Genomic DNA, 23,990 nt, shown 5'->3' on the forward strand with positions numbered 1-23,990 from the left:
TAACAGTACTCTTACTTGAGTACAATTTCTGGCTACTCTACCCACCTCTGCTTCCGGTACAGGCAAGGCTTTTTTTTTTATCAGCGACCAAAAGTTGCGAACTTTATCGTCGATGTTCTCTACGAAATCCTTTCAGCAAAAATATGGCAATATCGCGAAATGATCAAGTATGACACATAGAATGAACCTGCTATCCCCGTTTAAATAAGAAAATCGCATTTCAGTAGGCCTTTATTTTTGGGTAACAACAGTCAATATATATATATTTATTTATTTTCCTAGAGGGGTAACAGTCAGTTTATTTTTTCGTATAAAATAAAAGTGAGCTTTTGTTAAACCAAATATTGTGTTTTTTTCTATATACAACAACCTATATGGATTCGATAAGAGAATCGATAAGGAATCGGTTCGATAAGAGGATTCGATAATGGGCTCGAACTCGATCATTTCTTATCAAACATCATCCCTAACTGTACTGTACTGTGCAATCTACTTATAAAAGTTTCAATCAATCAATCAAACCCACTTTGAAGGGTTTTTGCAGTACAAGTGCATGGCGTAAATGGCTGCAGGTGGACACTTCTTACCTGTCCGTTGGGAGTCAGGTCGTCTTTGTGGCGCAATTCGAACGACTCTTCCTCCTCTTTCTCCCCATAGTCCCTCCCCAGCAGACTGAAGCCTTGGCGGCAGCACAGCAACCAGCAGACACCTTGCAAAGGCATTCAAATGAGGTTTTAAGTGCGTCGCCTCGTCGTGTCCAGGTCGGAGGGGTTGGGGGGAGGGATTCAGTGCGAGTGGCCGGGCAGCCTGCAGGGCGCTGTGCGGGGGCAGCGTGCTCGACTCCGGGGCAAACTCTCCATAGAGACCCGACGAAGGGAAGGCAGGGGAAGCATGCGACTCTCCCCCGGGAAACACACAAGAAAGCCCTGGTCCGGAGAAAAAAAAAAAAAAAAGTATTCAAAGGCAATTCCAAAAAAACAACCCAAAATGTATCAAACTAATCCAGAAACAAAAAAAAAAGTGACTTTTTAATGCGTTAATTCGAGTGGACTAAGTGATCTCTGACATGCGTAGAACGTCCGAGTTGCAGTGAAACGCGCTGCAGCTGAAAGCCAACTAAAGTCAGGCCAGTAGCCACGCCCATATGCCTCGCATCTCACATCCCATTGGCTGGGAGCAAACACTCCCCCTCAGCGTCATCCAAAAAAGAAAAGAAAAGAAAGACACGCCCATTCCACACATCACGTGTGTTAAGGTGACGACGGCGAGCCGAGCCTTCACATCACGGTCGTGGAATGTATATGATCCGTCGACATTTTTTTGCTTTTTAAATCCGTCACAGGTGAGTATTGGGAGTGGAAAAAAGTCAGGTTTTGATGTTGAATTAAAACAAGAAAGTCGCAGTTTTTTTTCATAGTTTGGCCGGGGGTGGAACTTATACTCAGGAGCGACTTATGTGTGGAATTATTAACACATTACCGTAAAATATCAAATAATATTATTTAGGTCATTCACGTAAGAGACTAGACGTATAAGATTTCATGGGATTTAGCGATTAGGAGTGACAGATTGTTTGGTAAACGTATAGCATGTTCTATATGTTATAGTTATTTGAATGACTCTTACCATAATATGTTACGTTAACATACCAGGCACGTTCTCAGTTGGTTATTTATGCCTCATATAACGTACACTTATTCAGCCTGTTGTTCACTATTCTTTATTTATTTTAAATTGCCTTTCAAATGTTTATTCTTGGTGTTGGGTTTTATCAAATACATTTCCCCCAAAAATGCGACTTATACTCCAGTGCGACTTATATATGTTTTTTTCCTTCTTTATTATGCATTTTCGGCCGGTGCGACTTATACTCCGAAAAATACGGTAATTAAAAAAAGGGCACACGCTTACACGACACACTGCAGCAGGGGTGTCAAACATTGTTTGTTACTATAACAATCTACAAGGTTGATATAGTTGGCTTCTCTTTCTTCCCCTACATTTATCTGCTTTCTTTTGTATTTCAAGTTATCATTACATACAAACCCCGTTTCCATATGAGTTGGGAAATTGTGTTAGATGTCAATATAAACGGAATACAATGATTTGCAAATCCTTTTCAACCCATATTCAGTTGAATGCATTACAAGGACAACATATTTGATGTTCAAAACTCATAAACTTTATTTTTTTTTTGCAAATAATAATTAACTTAAAATTTCATTGCTGCAACACGTGCCAAAGTAGTTGGGAAAGGGCATGTTCACCACTGTGTTACATGGCCTTTCCTTTTAACAACACTCAGTAAACGTTTGGGAACTGAGGAGACACATTTTTTAAGCTTCTCAGGTGGAATTCTGTCCCATTCTTGCTTGATGTACAGCTTAAGTTGTTCAACAGTCCGGGGGTCTCCGTTGTGGTATTGTAGGCTTCATAATGCGCCACACATTTTCAATGGGAGACAGGTCTGGACTACAGGCAGGCCAGTCTAGTACTCGCACTCTTTTACTATGAAGCCACATTGATGTAAGACGTGGCTTGGCATTGTCTTGCTGAAATAAGCAGGGGCGTCCATGGTAACATTACTTGGATGGCAACATATGTTGCTCCAAAACCTGTATGTACCTTTCAGCATTAATGGCGCCTTCACAGATGTGTAAATTACCCATGTCTTGGGCACTAATACACCCCCATACCATCACAGATGCTGGCTTTTCAACTTTGCAAATCATTGTATTCCGTTTATATTTACATCTAACACAATTTCCCAACTCGTGGAAACGGGGTTTGTATATGTATTGTTGCATTTGAAACAATTGTATTGTTGATAATAGAGCAGTGGTTCTTAACCTGGGTTCGATCGAACCCTAGGGGCTAGGTGAGTCGGTCTCAGGGGTTCGGCGAAGGTCAAGACACACCCGACTCATCGTGTAAATAAAAACTTCTCCCTATCGGCGTATTATGGATACCCCCAAACAATGTTCCCTTTAATTTTCCATCTGATTTGCAGGTGTGTAAATGTCAGAATAATTATGTATAAGTTATCACACAACTCTTATGCTTAAAGGCCGTTGCTATAGTTATCATCAATTGTGCTGAAGTTGTAATTTTCTATCTGTGCAAAGGCACAACTTGTAATCTTGCTTTGCGAGTTGTCTCGTGTCAGCAGTTTGTTTCCAGACCCTGCCTGCTGACAGCCAAGTACGGACATCGAGTACCTCAACGCAGACAAAACAGAGACAGGGCGAAATCACGAGTGTCAGCACATTTCCATTCTGAATAATCTCGTATTGTGTCTACTGGGGCTGCTTGCATTATCCCTCCCTTCAGAAGCAGCCTCAGTGATGTTAACTAGGGAACTCCTGAATAAATAGAGGAGCGCGGGGGCTGTACCTTAGAGTGTAGGGGGAAACTGTAACTGAGTGTGCAGCCCAATACGTCTCTCCTCATGAGTAAAATTCAACTCTGTCTCTGCTTGATTCCTTTCTTCTTGTCTTGTGTAATAGATAGTTCGGTGTTTGAACCTGGCAGTAATTTTTTGCGAGTTCATGCACTGTGTTTTGTTCTTGGAACAAGGTGATGTTCATGCACGGTTCATTTTGTGCACCAGTAAAAAAAACATAACTTTGTCTTGAATTAAAACAATATATATATAATAATATTTTTCACTACAGAAGGGTTCGATGAATGCGCATTTGAAACTGCTTAGTATTAAAATTAACATGACATTTTTGAATGAAAGAAACCGCTGTTCTAAATGTGTCCACTAGATGTCACAATAGCAATTCTTTGTATCTTTGTAGATGATGCTACATATGTACAAAATAAACCACATGATGTTAGTGCACCAGTCGAAGAAAATGATCAAACTACATAAATAACATCCTGTAATTTGATTTTGATATAATTTTTTTATCTTGATTGATTGAAAATGAACACCAATGAGTTGACTGATGAACATTATCACATCATTTATTCAGAAAATAAAAATAACGACAAATAAATTATATATACTAATAACCGCAACATGTAATTGTAAAAAAATAAAATTAAAATAAAAACATGATTTGGACAATTTCAGAATGTGCTTGTTCTATTTTTAACCTCTTAAGGCCCAAGCTGTTTGTTTACATGCTTTTTTTTTAATTTCTATTTGCTATTTGGGCTTATTAGACCCTATTTAGAATAAAAACTAAGAATCATCTTTTTATATGATGTACTTAGTCCATAAGTAACAAAAAAATAAGAGCTAAAAGGTGTGTCCACGCATGTGGCCAACTCAGCCTTTAGAGGTTAAACAAAAACAAAACAATCTGAAGTTGTCTTTATTTTTAAGTTATCGTGCCGTGATTTTACCAAGTCGACCCACTTGGGAGTAGATTTTTCTCCATGTGGCCCCCTATCTAAAATGAGTTTGACACCCCTGCACTACAGTGTCAAACCCAAGGCCCGGGGGCCAGCTGTGGTCCGCAACTTCATTTTATTTAGCCCCTCGAAAGCCTGGAAATAATATGCATCAGTAAAGTACTGTAACTTTTCTTACTAAATGTATTCTTTCTTGCTATTTTGGGACATAAAAAAAAATATGTACTCCATGTCATCGTAAATTATGTTCACTTAAATGTTGTCTAATTATGCAAAAATATATTATCAAACATTCAAACCATTTTTTAAAATAGAAATAAATACCAGTAATAATGATTTCAAAGCAAGTTACCCATCAAATTGTGCAATGTAAAAGTAGCAATAGATTTCATGGTCAAATTGTGAAATTGACTGTGATTTTTTACAGCATTTTTCAGTAAATGAAAAAAATCAGTACTTTTTTTTTTTTTTACTGTAATAAATTGTGGTGCCGTTTTGGCAATTACACTGAAAAATCTACAGTTGTTGATTTAAATGATAAATAAATGATAAATGGGTTGTACTTGTATAGCACTTTTCTACCTTCAAGGTACTCAAAGCGCTTTGACACTACTTCCACATTTACCCATTCACACACACATTCACACACTGATGGAGGGAGCTGCCATGCAAGGCGCTAACCAGCACCCATCAGGAGCAAGGGTGAAGTGTCTTGCTCAGGACACAACGGACATGACGAGGTTGGTACTAGGTGGGGATTGAACCAGGGACCCTCGGGTCGCGGGCGGCCATTCTTCCACTGTGCCACGCCGTCCCTTGCGGTAAAAAAAAAAACAACAACAACAAAAAAACAAAAAACTGGCAGCTCAGGTGCAAAAACGTTACTGTAAAATGACAATTTTATTTATTTACAGTAAAAAAAACAAATGTACAATTTACAGTACAATTCTGGCAACTGAGCTGCCTTTTTTTTTTTTTTTTTTTTACCATGAAAACAGCAGTACTGTTTTTCCATTTACAGTAATATACACTACATTTCAAGGTGAAATTAGTGCAACTTACCATATTTTTTTAACAATTTATTTAAAAAAAAAATCTACTAATAAAATGCATTTAAAATGTTTTGTTATAAGCGGCCCTCTGGGGCCAAACATAACTGCGATGTGGCCCTCAGTGAAAACGACTTTGACACCTCTGCACTACACTATACAACATCTTGACAAAAAAATCTTTATTACATACATTTTGATATTTGAGCTGGGGGTGTATATTGTATATCCCGGAAGAGTTCGTGCTGCAAGGGGTTCTGGGTATTTGTTCTGTTGTATTTATGTTGTGTTACGGTGCGGATGTTCTCCCGAAATGTGTTTGTCATTCTTGTTTGGTGTGGGTTCACAGTGTGGCGCATATTTGTAACAGTGTTAAAGTTGCTTATGCGGCCACCCTCAGTGTGACCTGTATGGCTGTTGACCAAGTATGCATTGCATTCCCTTGTGTGTGTGAAAAGCCGTAGATATTATGTGATTGGGCCGGCACGCAAAGGCAGTGCCTTTAAGGTTTATTGGCGCTCTGTACTTCTCCCTACGTCCGTGTACCACTCCGTACAGTGGCGTTTTAAAAAGTCATAATTTTACTTTTTGAAACCGATGCCGATCATTTCTGATGTTACATTTTTAAAACATTTATCGGCCGATAATATCAGAAATGATGTCACAAAAAGTAACATATCAAAACATGGTGTAACAAAACACAATGATATACTGTATCATGACTTGGCATAATTCAATGTGACATAACAGTTGATGTATACTGTATGGTGAAATAATGTGTAACTTTGACTAATATAACGTCACAAGAGACGATATTGAATAGCACTAAAACTGTGGTACGTGTACCACATGATGGTACGCGGGCTCCGTCTGGTGGCGCGCCAAAGAACCACTTAAGTAAATATTGCAATGACGTGACTGGCGCCGTAATCAAAAGTTTTATCAGCCTTCAACGGAAGTCGTTACAATCCGACTACTGTAGGCCGTAGTCGACGCCAAAATAAACAAGACACAGAATAGAACCGTCTTACTCTGTCATTTCTATCACTCGACACGCGTGGGAACCAAATGTTACAAACGTTCTATGCTTGCGTTTGCTCCAATCAACACGCACATCAAGTACAGTCATTTTATTTGACCTAACATTTTAAGTACCGGTATAGTACAGTTTTATTTAACTTCTAAGTAAATATTCATTTAATCTTTAAAAACTGTATTGTGATATTTATTTTAGTACAATGTTTATTTAACTTTCATGTGCTATTAATTTAATTTTTTTTTTTATTTAAGTTCAGTCTTTTAATATTTGTATATTCAGACACAGTGTTACTATTCAAACACAATGTTACTGTTCAAACTGTGTGTAATGTAGCGTTGTCCCGATACCAATATTTTGGTACCGAAATGTATGTCGATACTTTCCGATACTTTTCTAAATAAAGGGGACCACAAAAAATTGCATTATTGGCTTTATTTTAACAAAAATCAAAGATTTTTGTTCAAATAAAGCCAATAATATGGCCGATACTGCCTTTGTAACTACTTGGTATTAGAACGACACCCAAATTTTAGTATCGCCCAAAACTAATGTAAAATATCCAAACAGAATAATAAATGCATATTTTATTTTGTCCCTATACCAATATTTTGGTACCGGTACCAAAAATGTTCGGTACTTGACAAGTTTAAGTATCAGTATCAGCACTGATTTGGCCGTTACTGCCTCTGTAACTACTGTATTTTTCGGAGTATAAGTCGCACCGGAGTATAAGTTGCACCTGCCGAAAATGCATAATAAAAAAGGAAAAAAACATATATAAGTCGAACTATGAAAAAAACTACGACTTATGGTCCGAAAAATACGGTACTTGGCATTAGATCCGACACCCAAATTTTAGTATCGCCCAAAACTAATGTAAAGTATCCAAACAGAATAATGAATGCGTATTTAATGTTGTCCCTATACCAATATTTTGGTACCGGTACCAAAATATTTCGGCACTTTTCGGTACTTTTCTAAATAAAGGGGACCACAAAAAATGGCATTATTGGCTTTATTTTAACAAAAAATCATACGGTACATTAAAAATATGTTTCTTATTGCAAGTTTGTCCTTAAATAAAATAGTGAACATACTAGACAACTTGTCTTTTATTAGTAAGTAAACAAACAAAGGCTCCTAATTTAGTCTGCTGACATATGCAGTAACATATTGTGTCATTTATCTACCTATTATTTTGTCAACATTATTAAGGACAAGTGGTAGAAAATGAATTATTAATCTACTTGTTCATTTACTGTTGATATCTGCTTACGTTATCTTTTAACATGTTCTATCTACACTTCTGTTAAAATGTAATAATCACTTATTCTTCTGTTGTTTGGATGCTTTACATTAGTTTTGGATGATACCACAAATTTGGGTATCAATCCGATACCAAGTAGTTACAGGATCATACATTGGTCATATTCAAAGTCCTCATGTGTCCAGGGACATATTTACTTTGTTTATAAACATAATATACATATTTTTTAAACGAAAGAAAATGTTGTGATGCCATGAAATATCAATGTAATCATAGTAGTATCGACTAGATACACTCCTGTACTTTGTATCATTACAGTGGATGTTAGGTGTAGATCCACCGATGGCGTTTGTTTACATTTTGACGCCGGTGAGCTACAGTGTGTAGTGAAGCATGTTTAGCTATTCCTCGTCCTGCAGGGATGATACTTGTAAGAAACATACTTTATTTGTCGCCATGGAGACGAGGATTAGTGATTTAGAAGTAGCTACAACACCGCAGACTGCGGATGGACTTTAGCCGCTAACTAGCAAGCCATATCTTAAAGCACCTCATCCTTATAACTTCACCTTTATCTTTAGTTTTTAAGCCAAAATGCGTCCGTTCTCCCTTTTCTGGGGTGGCGGGACCGGTACTTTTTAGATAAAACACTCTGCAACCTTGTGGACAGCCTTCCCAGAAGAGTTGAAGCTGTAATAGCTGCAAAAGGAGGACTGACATCATATTGAACCCTATGGGTTAGGAATGGGATGGCACTTCAAGTTCATAAGTGACTCAAGGCAGGTGGTCAAATACTTTTGGCAATATAGTGTATATTTGTTATATTGTTTTGCTGTATTTTTCAATTGTTGCTGCTTATTTTATGACCTCAATGCAACCTTTTACACCCCTTGTTTATTTACATATATTTTTCTGCCATGCCTGAATGTTGGCTTTTATTTTTGGCAAATATGTAAACAGTCCTTTTGAGTTACAGATGAAAAAACATTCAAATTAAGATTTTGTATTGATAGTTTCCACAAACAAAGCACACAAAGGGCATTTAATTTCTTTACACAATAAGTGCACATACATGTAGGATTCATGTTAAATTAACAAAACAGTTTGGTATAAACTGAAAAAAGCGATGCAGCTATACAGGATAAAAGTTAGCGCTTATTCCACTAGCTTAATGCTAACATACAATGGGCGATCCCATTCACAGACTAACGAATATTAGCATTGCGATCGCCACAAGTAAATGTGGAGACGCGTTGTCTGGAGTGATGAATCACGCTTTTCCATCTGGCAATCTGATCGACCAGTCTGAGTTTGGAGGTTGCCAGGAGAACGCTACATTTCAGACTGCTTTGTTGAGTGTGAAATTTGGTGGAGGAGGAATTATGGTGTGGGTTTTTTTTTTCAGGAGTTGGGCTTGGCCCCTTAGTTTCAGTGAAAGGACAATTCCATGGGATGACACTTCAAGTTCATATGTGAGTGAAGGCAGGTGGCCAAATACTTATGGCTATATAGTGCATATACAGTGCTACAGTCTGATAATCCTGCAGGCAGAGTAAAGAAAGCCCAAATGCAGTGCAAACAAAGTAGAGAATCAGTTAGATCGTGCACACATCGAACATAAAGTACACATGCTGAACATCGCACAGTTTGCAGGAAACAAATATTGCCGTCTTAAAGGGGAACTGCACTTTTTTGGGGAATTTTGCCTCTCATTCACAATCCCTATGGAAGACAATAACACATTTGTTTTCCTTTTTTCATGCATTCTAAAGTTCATTAAGTGAAGTGAATTATATTTATTAAATTAATAAAAATTTATATAAATAATTAATATTTAAATTATAATATAATAATAAAATATAATATATAATAAAATTAATTAATTAAATATGACAAGCACGAGGCAGCTAACAATGCGACTAATGGGAGTACTCTATCGCGGCCATAAAAAAACCACCCAAAATCCGCTAAAAATACTCCATTTGCATCTCGTTATCGGAATATTAACCAAGTATTAGCAATAGTGTTATTATAAAGCCGTGATCACAGAGAACTAACTAGCTTATGTCGAGTCATACCAAAGACTATAAAAAATGGGACCCACTACCTCCCTGCTTGGCACTCAGCATCAAGGGTTGGAATTGGGGGTTAAATCACCAAAAAATTATTCCCGGGCGTGGCCACCGCTGCTGCTCACTGCTCCCCTCACCTCCCAGGGGGGTGAACAAGCGGATGGGTCAAATGCAGAGGACAAATTTCACCACACCTAGTGTGTGCGTGACAATCATTGGTAACTTTAACTACAAACATCCCATCAGTCGGCATCCCAACGAGAGCAGACATTGTACAATAAGTGATTGTTTTATTTCCGTATTTTCCAGACTATAACCCGCAACTTTTTTTTCCGCACGCTTTGAACCCAGTGGCTTACAAAACGACGCGGTTAATTGAGGGATTTTTATCCGCCGACGGCCATAATAATAATAGCCATAATAGATTTTATTTGTAAAAAGCACTTTACATTGAGTAAACAACCTCAAAGTGCTACAGTGTATACAAATAAAATAAAATAAAAAATTAAAAGATAATAAAAAATAAATACAAATAAAAACTAGAACAGCCAAATAGCTAAAACTAGTATGCATATATCTAAAAAAAAAAATTTTTTTTTTTAAAAAGAAGGGTTTTTAAGTCTTTTTTTTTAAAAGCATCCACAGTCTGTGGTGCCCTCAGGTGGTCAGGGAGAGCGTTCCACAGACTGGGAGCGGCGGAGCAGAAAGCCCGGTCTCCCATTGTTCGTAGCTTTGTCCTGGGAGGTTGGAGGAGGGTAGCCTGTCTGGAGCCATAATGTCTTGGATTCAACAAATACATTTATTTTTACATTGGCAGAGATGCTGAAAAGGTGTGTAATTGTTTGTGCTAAGCTACAACTTTTGGACGGGTTCGCTCACGGCAGGTGCTGCAGTTTTAAAAATGTACTTCCTGTTTCGTTCTTTGAACCAGAAGTGAAACTGTCCACAGCATTCCTGCTCGAAAGCATTCTTCATTCATTGCTAAGTTTTACAATATAACTAAAACAGTTCATACTTACTAATCCGTGTGTGTAGGAGTGTATTCATACATATTACGTGCTATTGTTATCTAATTAAGCTAGCATCGTTAGCATTAGCAAAAATGCTAACTTGTGTCTGTGTTAGTATTATTAACTTACAATGGCATTCTCTGTGTATTGTTTCAGTTTCGTAAATTTACCAAAATTTCACCGCGGATTTATTGAGTGGGTCCATGACGATGCCTTCTGTTTTGTTTCATCAGCCGCTTTACTGCCCTGGTACAGTCACCGTTTGGAAACAATTAAGGCATGGAAATAAACATTAACAAAATCGGTGTGAATCCGCGGCTAATATATGTAAGCATATCTATTTATTGAAAAATGTTCTGGCTCAAATACCCTCTATAGCCTGGAAAATACGGTATGTTTGTAGTTTGTACATTTTGTTCAATGCCGCTGCATGATGCTTAGTGTTTGTTGCTAAAGGTAAAAGCAAACGTTGTGATGTGTCTGGGAATTGAACATGCCGCCGTATGCTTAAATTGAGCAAAATATGTAAATATTACATGTTATTATGAACGTGCCTGTACAATACATATACAGTATACTTATATAAAATGATGACGGAGGCTTTTCGAGGTTTTTAAGAGAGCTCTGTCGGCGGGATAGAGCGACTACCATTGGCTCCATTTTTAGCTGACTTTTGCTAGTGTTTATTTACGACTTAGAATGTTTTTTTGTTTTTTTAAAGTTAAACATACAGTCGTGGTCAAAAGTTTACATACACTTGTAAAGAACATGATGTCATGGCTGTCTTGAGTTTCCAATAACTTCTACAACTCTTATTTTTTGTGTGATAGAGTGATTGGAGCACATACTTGTTGGTCACAAAAACATTCATGAAGTTTGGTTCTTTTATGAATTTATTATGGGAACACAGAACTTTCCTCCAGAAGATGTTATCTTTGTCCATGTGATGTCAGATGAATCAAAAATTGAGCTGTTTGGCCACAATACCCAGCAATATGTTTGGAGGAGAAAAGGTGAGGAACACCGTTCCTACCGTCAAGCATGGTGGTGGTAGTATTATGCTCTGGGCCTGTTTTTAGCTTCCAATGGAACTGGTGCTTTACAGAGAGTAAATGGGACAATTAAAAAAGGAGTATTACCTCCAAATTCTTCAGGACAACCTACAATTTATACTCCAGTACTCTTGTTTTGTTCTGTATATTGTACAGTTTTTTTGTATATTGTACAGGATTGCTTATTGTTTTTATTGGATAGTAGTCTGTTTATTTAAATTCTTATTTTTTTAATCTCAATTACTTATGTGATTTATTGTTATTCCATGTTTGTTTCCACTACAGCACCTTAAGTTGGAGTCCTTAATCTCGTTATATGCAAATATAATGACAATAAAGTCCATTCTATTCTATTCTATTCTATTCTAGGTTGGGTCTTGGGCGCAGTTGTGTCTTCCAACAGGACCAATGACCCAAAACTAGAGATGTCCGATAATGGCTTTTTTGCCGCTATCCGATATTCCGATATTGTCCAACTCTTAATTACCGATTCCGATATCAACCGATACTGATAATTAACACATTATCATGCCTAATTTTGTTGTGATGCCCCGCTGGATGCATTAAACAATGTAACAAGGTTTTCCAAAATAAATCAACTCAAGTTATGGAAAAAAAACCTGGCACTGCCATATTTATTATTGAAGTCACAAAGTGCATTTTTTTTTTTAACATGCCTCAAAACAGCAGCTTGGACTTTGGGACATGCTCTCAGCATGAGGAGTTTGAGGTGGGCAGGGTTGAGGGGGGCTAGCGGGGGGTGTATATTGTAGCGTCCTGGAAGAGTTAGTGCTGCAAGGGGTTCTGGGTATTTGTTCTGTTGTGTTTATGTTGTGTTACGGTGCGGATGTTCTCCCGAAATAAGTTTGTCATTCTTGTTTTCTGTGGGTTTACAGTGTGGCGCATATTTGTAACAGTTTAAAGTTGTTTATACGGCCACCCTCAGTGTGACCTGTATGGCTATTGACCAAGTATGCATGGCATTCACTTGTGTGTGTGAAAAGCCGTAGATATTATGTGATTGGGCCGGCACGCAAATGCAGTGCCTTTAAGGTTTATTGGCGCTCTGTACTTCTCCCTACGTCCGTGTACACAGCAGCGTTTTAAAAAGTCATAACTTTTACTTTTTGAAACCGATACCGATAATTTTGAAACCGATACCGATAATTTCCGGTATTACATTTTAAAGCATTTATCGGACATCTCTACCCAAAAGTGGTAAAGGAATGGCTAAATCAGGCTAGAATGAAGGTTTTAGAATGGCCTTCCCAAAGTCCTGACTTAAACGTGTGGACAATGCTGAAGAAACAAGTCCATGTCAGAAAACCAACACATTTAACTGAACTGCACCAATTTTGTCAAGAGGAGTGGTCAAAAATTCAACCAGAAGCTTGTGGATGGCTACCAAAAAGTGCCTTATTGCAGTGAAACTTGCCAAGGGACATGTAAGCAAATATTAACATTGCTGTATGTATACTTTTGCTCACATTTTCTGTAGACCCATAATAAATTCATAAAAGAACCAAACTTCATGAATGTTTTTTTGAGTATGTGCTCCAATCACTCCATCACAAAAAAATAAGAGTTGTAGAAATGTTTGTAAACTCAAGACAGCCATGACATCATGTTCTTTACAAGTGTATGTAAACTTTTGACCACGACTATCCAGTTATAGCTATGAATGTAACAATTGTGTGATATTACTATGACTGTCAAATTATCATTATATTTTTAATCAGATTAATCCCACTTTTGAATTCAGACTTGAGACACAAAGTGGCACAACTAACCGTCATCATGCATCTCCTTTTTGAGTTCCTTGCTGAGCAACCCGGCCTGCGCAGAGCGTGCAAGTCGGAGACCGCTGCTAAACCCAAACACGTGATCCATTCAAGGCTCCCTGAGTTGCTCGTGCTTATCCCCCCCACCGACTCCCCCAATATCCCTTCATCCCCCCCCCCCCCCCCCCCCTCTCGGCTTTGTGCAAACTCCCCCCCCCCGAACCTCGCAGTCAGCTGGCTTTAGAGAGACGAGGCCTCACCATGAGAATTATTAAAGCATACATTGACACACTGCACTTTAGATATGTGCTCCACCCTCAGGGCCTCTGGAAAATCAATAATGGCTCTCATGGATGCACCTTTTCAGCTGTGCATTATCATGAGCATGTGACCACCCCTCACCCCACCTCGGACACACTTTTAACCGCGCCGCCTCACATGTAAAGCATCCAAGAAAAAGAGCAGTCTTTCCCCCTCCCACATGTCCTACACTATATTGCCAAAAATTATTTGGCCACCCATCCAAATGATGAGAATCAGGTGTCCTAATCACTTGTGACCTTCCAATTAGCCCACGTACAGTACGCAGAGAGCTTCACGGAATGGGTTTCCATGGCCGTGCAGCTGCATCTAAGCCAGGGGTCGGCAACCCGCGGCTCCGGAGCCGCATGCGGCTCTTTGATCACTCTGATGCGGCTCAGCAGCTTACTTGCTGAACCCCCCAATTTTCCCGTGAGACTTCCGTATTTCAGTGCCTCTCGCAGAAAACTCCCGGGATTAATATTCACCGATTTTCACCCTTATGGCTATAATAAGGGCGTGCCATGATGGTACAACATTTGACGCCCTCTACAATCTGTATTAACAGCATGCCAGCCCAACACTCGGTTGAGGTGGGCGGGGTTTGGTGGGGGCGGGGGGGTGTATAATGTATCCCGGAAGAGTTAGGGCTGCATGGGATTCTGGGTATTTGTCCTGTTGTGTTTATGTTGTGTTACGGTGCAGATGTTCTCCCGAAATTTGTTTGTCATTCTTGTTTGGTGTGGGTTCACAGTGTGGCGCATTATTAGTAAGAGTGTTAAAGTTGTTTTTTTATACCGCCACCGTCAGTGTGACCTGTGTGGTTGTTGACCAAGTATGCTTTGCTGTAACCTACGTGAGCAAGCGGAAACCCCATAAAACGTGTGGCTGATCAGGCTGTAGTTGGTGCTATATGCTGTACCATCACGGCACGCATGACGCTGACAAGCGCCATTCATTTAAAACCCGCGTGCCGCACCAGCTTTCAAATACCACATAAAGGTGTGGGCAGCGTGTCTGAGACCCCTGGTTTATACATAGCACAAAAAAAAAAAAAAAATTGTATGCAGTGTTAATTCATTTAAAATTCAAAAAAAAATTTGCGGCTCCCATTGTTTTCTATAATTTGTGAAACTGGTCAAAATGGCTTTTTGACTGGTAAAGGTTGCCGACCCCTGATCTAAGCCATACATCACCAAGTCCAATGCAGTGGTGTAAAGCACGTCGCCACTGGACTATAGAGCAGTGGAGACGCCCTGTCTGGAGTGATGAATCACGCTTTTTCCATCTGGCAATCTGATGGACCAGTCTGGGTTTGGATGTTGCCAGGAGAACGCTACATTTCGGACTGCATTGTGCCGGGTGTGAAATTTGGTGGAGGAGGAATTATGGTGTGGGGTTGTTGGGCTTGGCCCTTTAGTTCCAGTGAAAGGAACTTTGAATGCTCCAGGATACCAAAACATTCCGGATAATTCCGCGCTCCCAACCTTGTGAGAACAGTTTGTAGCGGAGCCCCTTCCTTTTCCAACATGACCGTGCACCAGTGCACAAAGCAAGGTCCATAAAGACATGGATGACAAGAGTCGGGTGTGGATGAACTTGACTGGCCTGCACAGAGTCCTGACCTGAACACCTTTGGGATGAAATAGAACGGAGACTAAGAGCCAGGCCTTCTCGACCAACATCAGTGTGTGACCTCACCAATGCACCTTTGGAAGAATGGTGGAAAATTCCTATAAACACACTCCGCAACCTTGTGGACAGCCTTCCCAGAAGAGTTGAAGCTGCAATAGCTGCAAAAGGTGGACCGACATCATATTGAACTTTATGGTAGACTGACCATACGTGCTCTTTTCCCCGGAAATGTCCTCTTTTGCGGGGCTGTCCGGGCGGAGTTTCTTAAATGCCTCAAATGTCCGGCATTCTGAGTTAGGGCTGCGTGTATTTTCAATGTACGTTCAGGGTTACGAAGGGGTTGAAAACAAAACAAATTGTGAAGTTGTGCGCACGCAGCAGCATTTGTGAGGGAGGGGCAGAGACAGTTGTATTATTAGTAGATTGCATAGTACAGTACATATTCCGTACAATTGACCACTAAATGGTAACACCCGAATACGTTTTTCAACTTGTTTAAGTCAGGGAGTGGAGAGACAGACAAGACACCCAATTTGCTTCTTTTTTTTAATTATTTATTGTATCGATTATCGCTTTCCGACAGTGTTTTGTTTTGTTTAAATTTGCCGGGTCAAATTTCCGCCCACGTTTATTGCGTTTTTATTTTGATTCGCCAAAAGTTTTATCAATGACAACTACTGCCTCAATTTGCACTCGGGCAAGTTTACCGCGAGGGGCTGTCAAAATAAAAACATTTTGAAACGAGGGATAGATCTGAAGTTGATGTAGACTCCAGAGATTTAAGCGTTTAATATAAAATGTATGTATGCCCTGGCACACCATTATCATCATTTCATGACCCAAGCAAAACACTGTTTACAATGAAATAAATACACCTACAACTTATTAAATAACAACATAGAAAAAACTACCAGCAGTGGTAAAGTTTAGATCCATGAACGAAAGAAGAAAGTGAATGAATGTTTATAACTGAATACATTTACATATGTATACACATTTGTTTTATTTTTAGGGACCGCAATGTCCCTTTGGGACAGAGGACCCTATTGTAATTGTAAGGTTTTATTATTATTATTCCGCCGCCTCTTTGAGCTGTAATTTGACCCCCTTAACATGCTTCAAAACTCACCATATTTGACACACACATCAGGACTGGCGAAAATTGACATCTAATAAAAAAAACAAACCCCAAAACTCAAAATTGCGCTCTAGCGCCCCCTAGGAAAAAGCACAGACAAAACTGCTTGCAACTTCCGGTAGGAATGTCGTAGAGACATGAAACAAAAACCTCTATGTAGGTATGACTTAGACCTAGATTTCATACATTGACATCCTTCAGCAACAGGAAGTTGGCAATTCCCCCTTCAAAACAAAAGTTTTGTAAAAACAGTCACTTTTGCCTCTTTGAGTTGTAATTTGACCCCCTTAACATGCTTCAAAACTCACCAAACTGGACACACAAATCAGGACTGGCAAAAATTGCGATCTAATAAAAAAAAATTAAAAAAACCAAAACTCAAAATTGCGCTCTAGCGCCCCCTAGGAAGAAAACACAGACACAACTGCTCCTAGGAAGAAAACTCAAGACATGAAACAAAAACCTCTATGTAGGTCTCACTTAGACCTACATTTCATATACTGACAACCCCCAGCAAAAATCAACAGGAAGTTTGCAATTCCCCCTTCAAAACAAAATTTTTGTAAAAACCGGTCACCTTTTTTCAAACATTATCTCCTCTGAGTGCGTTTGTCGTGTCGGCTTCAAACTAGCACGGGAGAGGGATTGAACCTATCTGATTAAAAGTTGACCAAAGAGTTTTCATTACTGCTCCGGTTTGGATTTTATGAGCCCTCAAAGTCGGTCCCGTCCACCGCTGCTTGCAGCTTTAATTGTATTTTATTTTTTAATGAATTACGTAACGTTTATGACAACCTTTTTCCAAAACACAATATAGAATGTGAGATACAACAGGATAATGCATAAAAGTGGGACCCCAAAATTTACTGTGGAACCCCATTTTTATGACTTGATGGGGTCATTTTGAAAATTCCTAGCGCCAACACTGATGTCAACAGAGGAGAAAAAATGCTTTATTTAAATAAATATATTATTTATAAAGCAAGTTCGAGTATCATTGGCAAATTTTCACCTCGTCCCGGCCTTGGCACGCATATATGTGTCCTCTTTTTGGGATTTCAGAATATGGTCAGCCTTATGGGTTAGGAATGGGATGGCACTTCAAGTTCACATGTGAGTCAAGGCAGGGGGCCAAATACTTTTGGCAATATAGTGTAGCTCCTATATGCGGCAGCCTTATTCAAAAAGTAGTGAAGTACAGCAGATAAACCCCCAACCCCCCATCCTTCGTCTCAGGCGGAATATTCTCAAAGCAGATCCTCCCCCATTTCCTAAAACAATACGCTCGGGGCCCTCCTCCGCTTGGAACATATGTTTTATTTTTAGAGCCCCTCTGTAAAAACAACAGAAAAAAGTTAAATCCCCCCCCCCCCCATGCTTTTGTGGTTTTTTGGAAGAAAAAAAAAAAAAAGGCAGTATTGAGGGCACAATGTCAATAGATGCCTTTTTTTCTGATTTGGGCCCCACGCACAAGAAACTAATGCAGATAAGTAACATGTTCTTCATCTCTTCCAGGAGAGGACACGTGATTATAAACCAGTACTTCTAATGGCCTTCACATGAGATGTTAACATGTTAGTTACATCTGCGGCACACAAATAATTCCCTCCAAAAAATGGTAATAAAGTCAGGAAGTGATCACTTTACAGAAGTGTTGATACAACTTTTGGCCCCATTTTTCTGTCAAGTCTCCAATGGAAATAGTGTCACTAATTAGTTAAAGTTAGGGTTAGGGTTTTAGGTTGTCACACACACACTAGGTGTGGCGAAATGACCATCACCCTTGATCACCCCCTGGGAGGTGAGGGGATCAGCGAGCAGCAGCAGGGGCCACGCCCGGGCATCATTTTTGGTGATTTAGTGGCGACTTGTCCGGGGTGTACCCCGCCTTCTGCCCGAATGCAGCTGAGATAGGCTCCAGCACCCCCCGCGACCCCAAAAGGGACAAGCGGTAGAAAACGGATGGATGGATGGAACCCCCAATTCCAACCCTTGATGCTGAGTGCCAAGCAGGGAGGTAATGGGTCCCATTTTTATAGTCTTTTGGTATGACTCGGCCGGGGTTTGAACTCACGATCTACCGATCTCAGGGCGGACACTCTAACCACTAGGCCACTGAGCCTAGAAACAATTAGAATTAATTAGAAATTAGAACATTTTTTTGTCAATTAACTAAAGCCCTTAGTGGCCACATGCGTGGACAGCACCTTTTAGCTGGGGATGTCCGATAATGGCTTTTTTGCCGATATCCGATATTCCGATATTGTCCAACTCTTAATTACCGATACCGATATCAACCGATACCGATATATACAGTCGTGGAATTAACACATTATTATGCCTAATTTGGACAACCAGGTATGGTGAAGATAGGGTACTTTTAAATTTTTTTTATAAAATAACAAAAACATTTTAAACATTTTCTTGAATAGAAAAAAAAGTAAAACAATATAAAAACAGTTACATAGAAACTAGTATTTAATGAAAAGGAGTAAAATTAACTGTTAAAGGTTAGTACTATTAGTGGACCAATCATGTGTGCTTACGGACTGTATCCCTGCAGACTGTATTGATATATATTGATATATAATGTAGGAACCAGAATATTAATAACAGAAAGAAACAACCCTTTTGTGTGAATGAGTGTAAATGGGGGAGGGAGGTTTTTTGGGTTGGTGCACTAATTGTAAGTGTATCTTGTGTTTATGTTGATTTAATTAAGAAATAAATAAATAAATTAAAAATAAATTAAAAATAAATTTAAAAAAACGATACCGATAAAAAAAACAACAACGATGCCGATAATTTCCGATATTACATTTTTAAGCATTTATCTACTTTTAGCTCTTATTTCCAAAATTGTGTACACTACTGAATTGGGGTCTTATGGCCGCTTATGTGGACACTTACACTGCCATCTGGTGGTGTCAGAAGAGTATAACATACAATGAAATTTGGGGAAAAAAAGGGTAAAAATAAGAATTAGCATGTCACTAAACATGAAGTACACGTTTGTGTACTTATGGACTAAGTACATCATATCAAAAGATGATTCTTAGTTTTTATTTTAAATAGGGTCCAATAAGCCCAAATAGCAAAGAGAAATAAAAAAAAAAAGCATGTAAACAGCTTGGGCCTTAAGGCTTTAAAGGGGACTTTTGATGAATTTTGTCTTTTCTAACTTATAAACGTTTTGGACAGTCTTGTTACACAATGCCAAAGCGTCAAACGGGTCGTGCATTTTGGCGTGAGCTTGACACCGACTTTCATCCATTCCGAAGATGCAGCCATAAGGGCGCTGCTCCGTAAGGCGTGGGGGCTTTGTGTGCGTATCTGTGTCACAGTCCATTGGGGTGCGTGTATGGTCTATAAGCCTGCAAGGTCGCTCCACTCAGGGTTGACGGAACGGAGTCAACACCCCAGGTGTCTCTGGAGCAGGGGGAAGGGATTTTTGCAGGGCGTCTTTCACTGCACTGGTCTCACTGGGGTGTTTACTGAAGGAGTCCAATTGTTGATAAGGATTATTTTTGGTTAGGCCAGGCACGATTGGTCCATTCCGGCTCTCAAATGTATCATGATTTCGCCCTGCAGAAGGGAAAGGTTCACCGAGATGTTATCCGAATTGCGATTCAATTCTGAGATTGCTCACAGCTCTGTCCAACCTATCCATCGTAACAGGCAGCCTTTGGGCTCCTTGAATGGTTGCCATCATCTTCTGAATTTGTGGATATAATGTATATATACAGTCGTGGTCAAAAGTTTACATACACTTGTAAAGGACATAATGTCATGGCTGTCTTGAGTTTCCAATAATTTCTACAACTCTTATGTTTTTGTGATAGAGTGATTGGAGCACATACTTGTTGGTCACCAAAAAAACATTCATGAAGTTTGCTTCTTTTCTGAATTTATTATGGGTCTACTGAAAATGTGACCAAATGTGCTGGGTCAAAAGCAATGTTAATATTTGCTTACATGTCCCTTGGCAAGTTTCACTGCAATAAGGCGCTTTTGGTAGCCATCCACAAGCTTCTGGTTGAAATTTTGACCACTCCTCTTGACAAAATTGGTGCAGTTCAGCTAAATGTGTTGGTTTTCTGACATGGACTTGTTTCTTCAGCATTGTCCACACGTTTAAGTCAGGACTTTGGGAAGGCCATTCTAAAACCTTAATTCTTGCCTGATTTAGCCATTCCTTTACCACTTTTGACGTGTGTTTGGGGTCATTGTCCTGTTGGAACACCCAACTGCGCCCAAGACCCAACCTTCGGACCGATGATTTTAGGTTGTCCTGAAGAATTTGGAGGTAATCCTCCTTTTTCATTGTCCCATTTACTCTCTGTAAAGCCCCAATTCCATTGGCAGCAAAACAGGCCCAGCGCATAATACTACCACCACCATGCTTGACGGTAGGTGTGGTGTTCCTGGGATTAAAGGCCTCACCTTTTCTCTTACAAACATATTGCTTGTTGGGTATTGTGGCCAAAGAGCTCAATTTTAGTTTCATCTGACCACGGAACCTTCCTTCAGAAGGTCTTATCTTATCTTTGTCCATGTGATGTCAGATGAAACAAACGTTTTCACTTTTTACACCAATATTTTAGATAAATCCTCTTTAGATTTCAGTTTTTGCAGTGCAAATGAGATCCTTTACACCAAACACATCACTCCGAACAAAAAGGGTCTTCCCCAAAGTTGGAAGCATACAATTGTCCAACATGTTGTACTAAGCTTCATAATAAGAGCCCCGTCCGAGTACTTCTTTAGCAGATATACACATCACGTTTCAATCTGATCGGCGACAGAAGCGGATCAGCGTTCTCAGAACCACGCTTTCTCTCTCTCTCTGTGTTTGCCTCTCTCGTCTGGCTCTTACTCCTTTCCCTTTTGACTCGGAGCCGGCGGGATCCTGTTTCCCCGCAGCCCGCCGCCTCGCAGCCAGGACCGCGTGTCGGCGAGCCAGATTGATTGTCAACAGAACGGGATGTGAAATCCAGGCCTGCCAGAGCCGCTGCACATTTTTGGGAGGGTGTGCATCGTTTTGTTTTTTTTAGGGCCCAGTCTTTGGGGTTTCTTTCGCTTTTTGAGGTTCTTGCGTGTGCGCTTCCAAGTGCGGTTGGCTGCCACATAAAGGAATTATTCATTCGCTCGTCGTTTTTTTTTTTTTTGTGTCTGTCAAATTCCCGTCAAGGTTATCTGACAGCCCCCTCACTCAGGATTTAGGATAGGAACTGACCTCCTGTGACCTCCCAACCAACACACACATGACTCAGACAGGATATCCTCTCCACAAAGTCCAGCATTGAACTTAACCCTCATCCTGCTGTGCTACAACCAGCCCAGTCTGTCCAGGTCCACGCAACAGGGGGGGCGGGGCCACTGGTGAACAGAGGGGCCGCTGTGTGAGCGCTGGTAACGGGATAGGCCCTTTTACCGCACTTCCACTTGAACCCCCCCCATCAACTCTCAACCGTGCGGCGTCCAGCTGTGCGTTGCCGATGGTGTGTGACAGTCAAGACTGTCGCGGTGCAAAATTAGGATGGAATGATGATGATGATGATGAAGGGAGATGATTATATCGAGGACAGAGAAATGAGAACCATCTGCTTCAGGCTGCACGCACTTGAAATCGAGCTCTGTCGATGGAATTCCGCCTGCCTTTTTGGAGTGGCACATCTGTTCCTGCAGGACTGAGTGGGCATCAGGCAGATGAGGCCAGGAAAGCTTTCCCAGCGTCAACTTGTGACCTGTCTCCTCCTGGCATGGCTCCATTACAGTAACATTCCGGACTGTAATTGTCATTATGTTGCAGGGTGCTGCTGGTAATGAGGAGTGCCTTCTCTGGGTTTAGGAATTCTAAGTATCAATGTACAGTACAGGCCAAAAGTTTGGACACACCTTCTCATTTCAATGCGTTTTCTTTATTTTCATGACTATTTACATTGTAGATTGTCACTGAAGGCATCAAAAACGTGGTGTTATCCATCCATCCATCTTCTTCCGCTTATCCGAGGTCGGGTCGCGGGGGCAGCAGCCTAAGCAGGGAAGCCCATATTTCCCTCTCCCCAGCCATTTCGTCCAGCTCTTCCCGGGGGATCCCGAGGCGTTCCCAGGCCAGCCGGGAGGCATAGTCTTCCCAACGTGTCTTGGCCTCCTACCGGTCGGACGCATACTTGCCAACCCTCCCGAATTTTCCAGGAGACTCCCGAATTTCATTGCCTCTCCCGAAAATCTCCCGGGACAACCATTCTCCCGATTTCCAGCCGGACTTAAGGCACGCCCCCTCCAGGTCCGTGCGGACCTGAGTGAGGACAGCCTGTCGTCACGTCCGCTTTTCCTTCATATAAACAGCGTGCTGGTCCAGTCACGTTATAACATCTATGGCTTTTGGAGAGTGCACACACAACAAGAAGGAGACAAAGCAGAAGAACGAAGAAGAGACTTTTGTGCGTGCCACACAGCAATGCATCATCAGAGAGGGTGTTCAACATGGTTAGAAAGATAGTGACAGAGAATAGAACGAGGATGGACAATTCAACCCTAAAGTCACTCCTTTCCTGCAAATTAAATTTCACAGATGCTGCCCATACCTATGCTCCTTCAAAGGCTGTGCTACTGGCTGCAAAGCATTGCACTTTCAAATACAACAATGAGTAGAGGAGTGTTATGTGTGTGTATATGTGTATATAAATTAACACTGAAGTTAAAGTATTTATTTTATTTATATATATATATATATATATATATATAATAAAATACATATATATATACATATAGTTAGTATTAACTGAAAATCAAGTATTTATTTTATTTATATATATATATATATATATATATATATATATATATATATATATATATATATATATATATATATATATATACACACACACACACACACAGGTAAAAGCCAGAAAATTAGAATATTTTGAAAAACTTGATTTATTTCAGTAATTGCATTCAAAAGGTGTAACTTGTACATTATATTTATTCATTGCACACAGACTGATGCATTCAAATGTTTATTTCATTTAATTTTGATGATTTGAAGTGGCAACAAATGAAAATCCAAAATTCCGTGTGTCACAAAATTAGAATATTACTTAAGGCTAATACAAAAAAGGGATTTTTAGAAATGTTGGCCAACTGAAAAGTATGAAAATGAAAAATATGAGCATGTACAATACTCAATACTTGGTTGGAGCTCCTTTTGCCTCAATTACTGCGTTAATGCGGCGTGGCATGGAGTCGATGATGAAAAATATGAGCATGTACTGCTCAG

The 23,990-nt window shown here is 39.9% G+C and overlaps 1 protein-coding gene across 2 annotated transcripts in view; it reads right to left on the minus strand.

Annotated features, from left to right (window-relative positions):
- The window catches only part of plekhh3 (pleckstrin homology, MyTH4 and FERM domain containing H3), a 163,568-nt gene that overhangs the window by 112,441 nt on the left and 27,137 nt on the right, over positions 1-23,990 (minus strand). The window contains exon 3 of one of the 2 annotated variants that reach the window (XM_061981952.2): positions 588-926. In XM_061981952.2, coding sequence (XP_061837936.2) covers positions 588-722 — 135 coding nt within the window. In that variant the 5' untranslated portion in view covers positions 723-926. Of the gene's footprint in view, positions 1-587; positions 1,295-23,990 lie in introns of those variants that run through there. The other variant, XM_061981953.2, reaches the window with a different exon arrangement.

The sequence above is a fragment of the Nerophis lumbriciformis genome, linkage group LG24 (genome assembly GCF_033978685.3).
Source record: "Nerophis lumbriciformis linkage group LG24, RoL_Nlum_v2.1, whole genome shotgun sequence".
NCBI classification, from domain to species: domain Eukaryota; kingdom Metazoa; phylum Chordata; class Actinopteri; order Syngnathiformes; family Syngnathidae; genus Nerophis; species Nerophis lumbriciformis.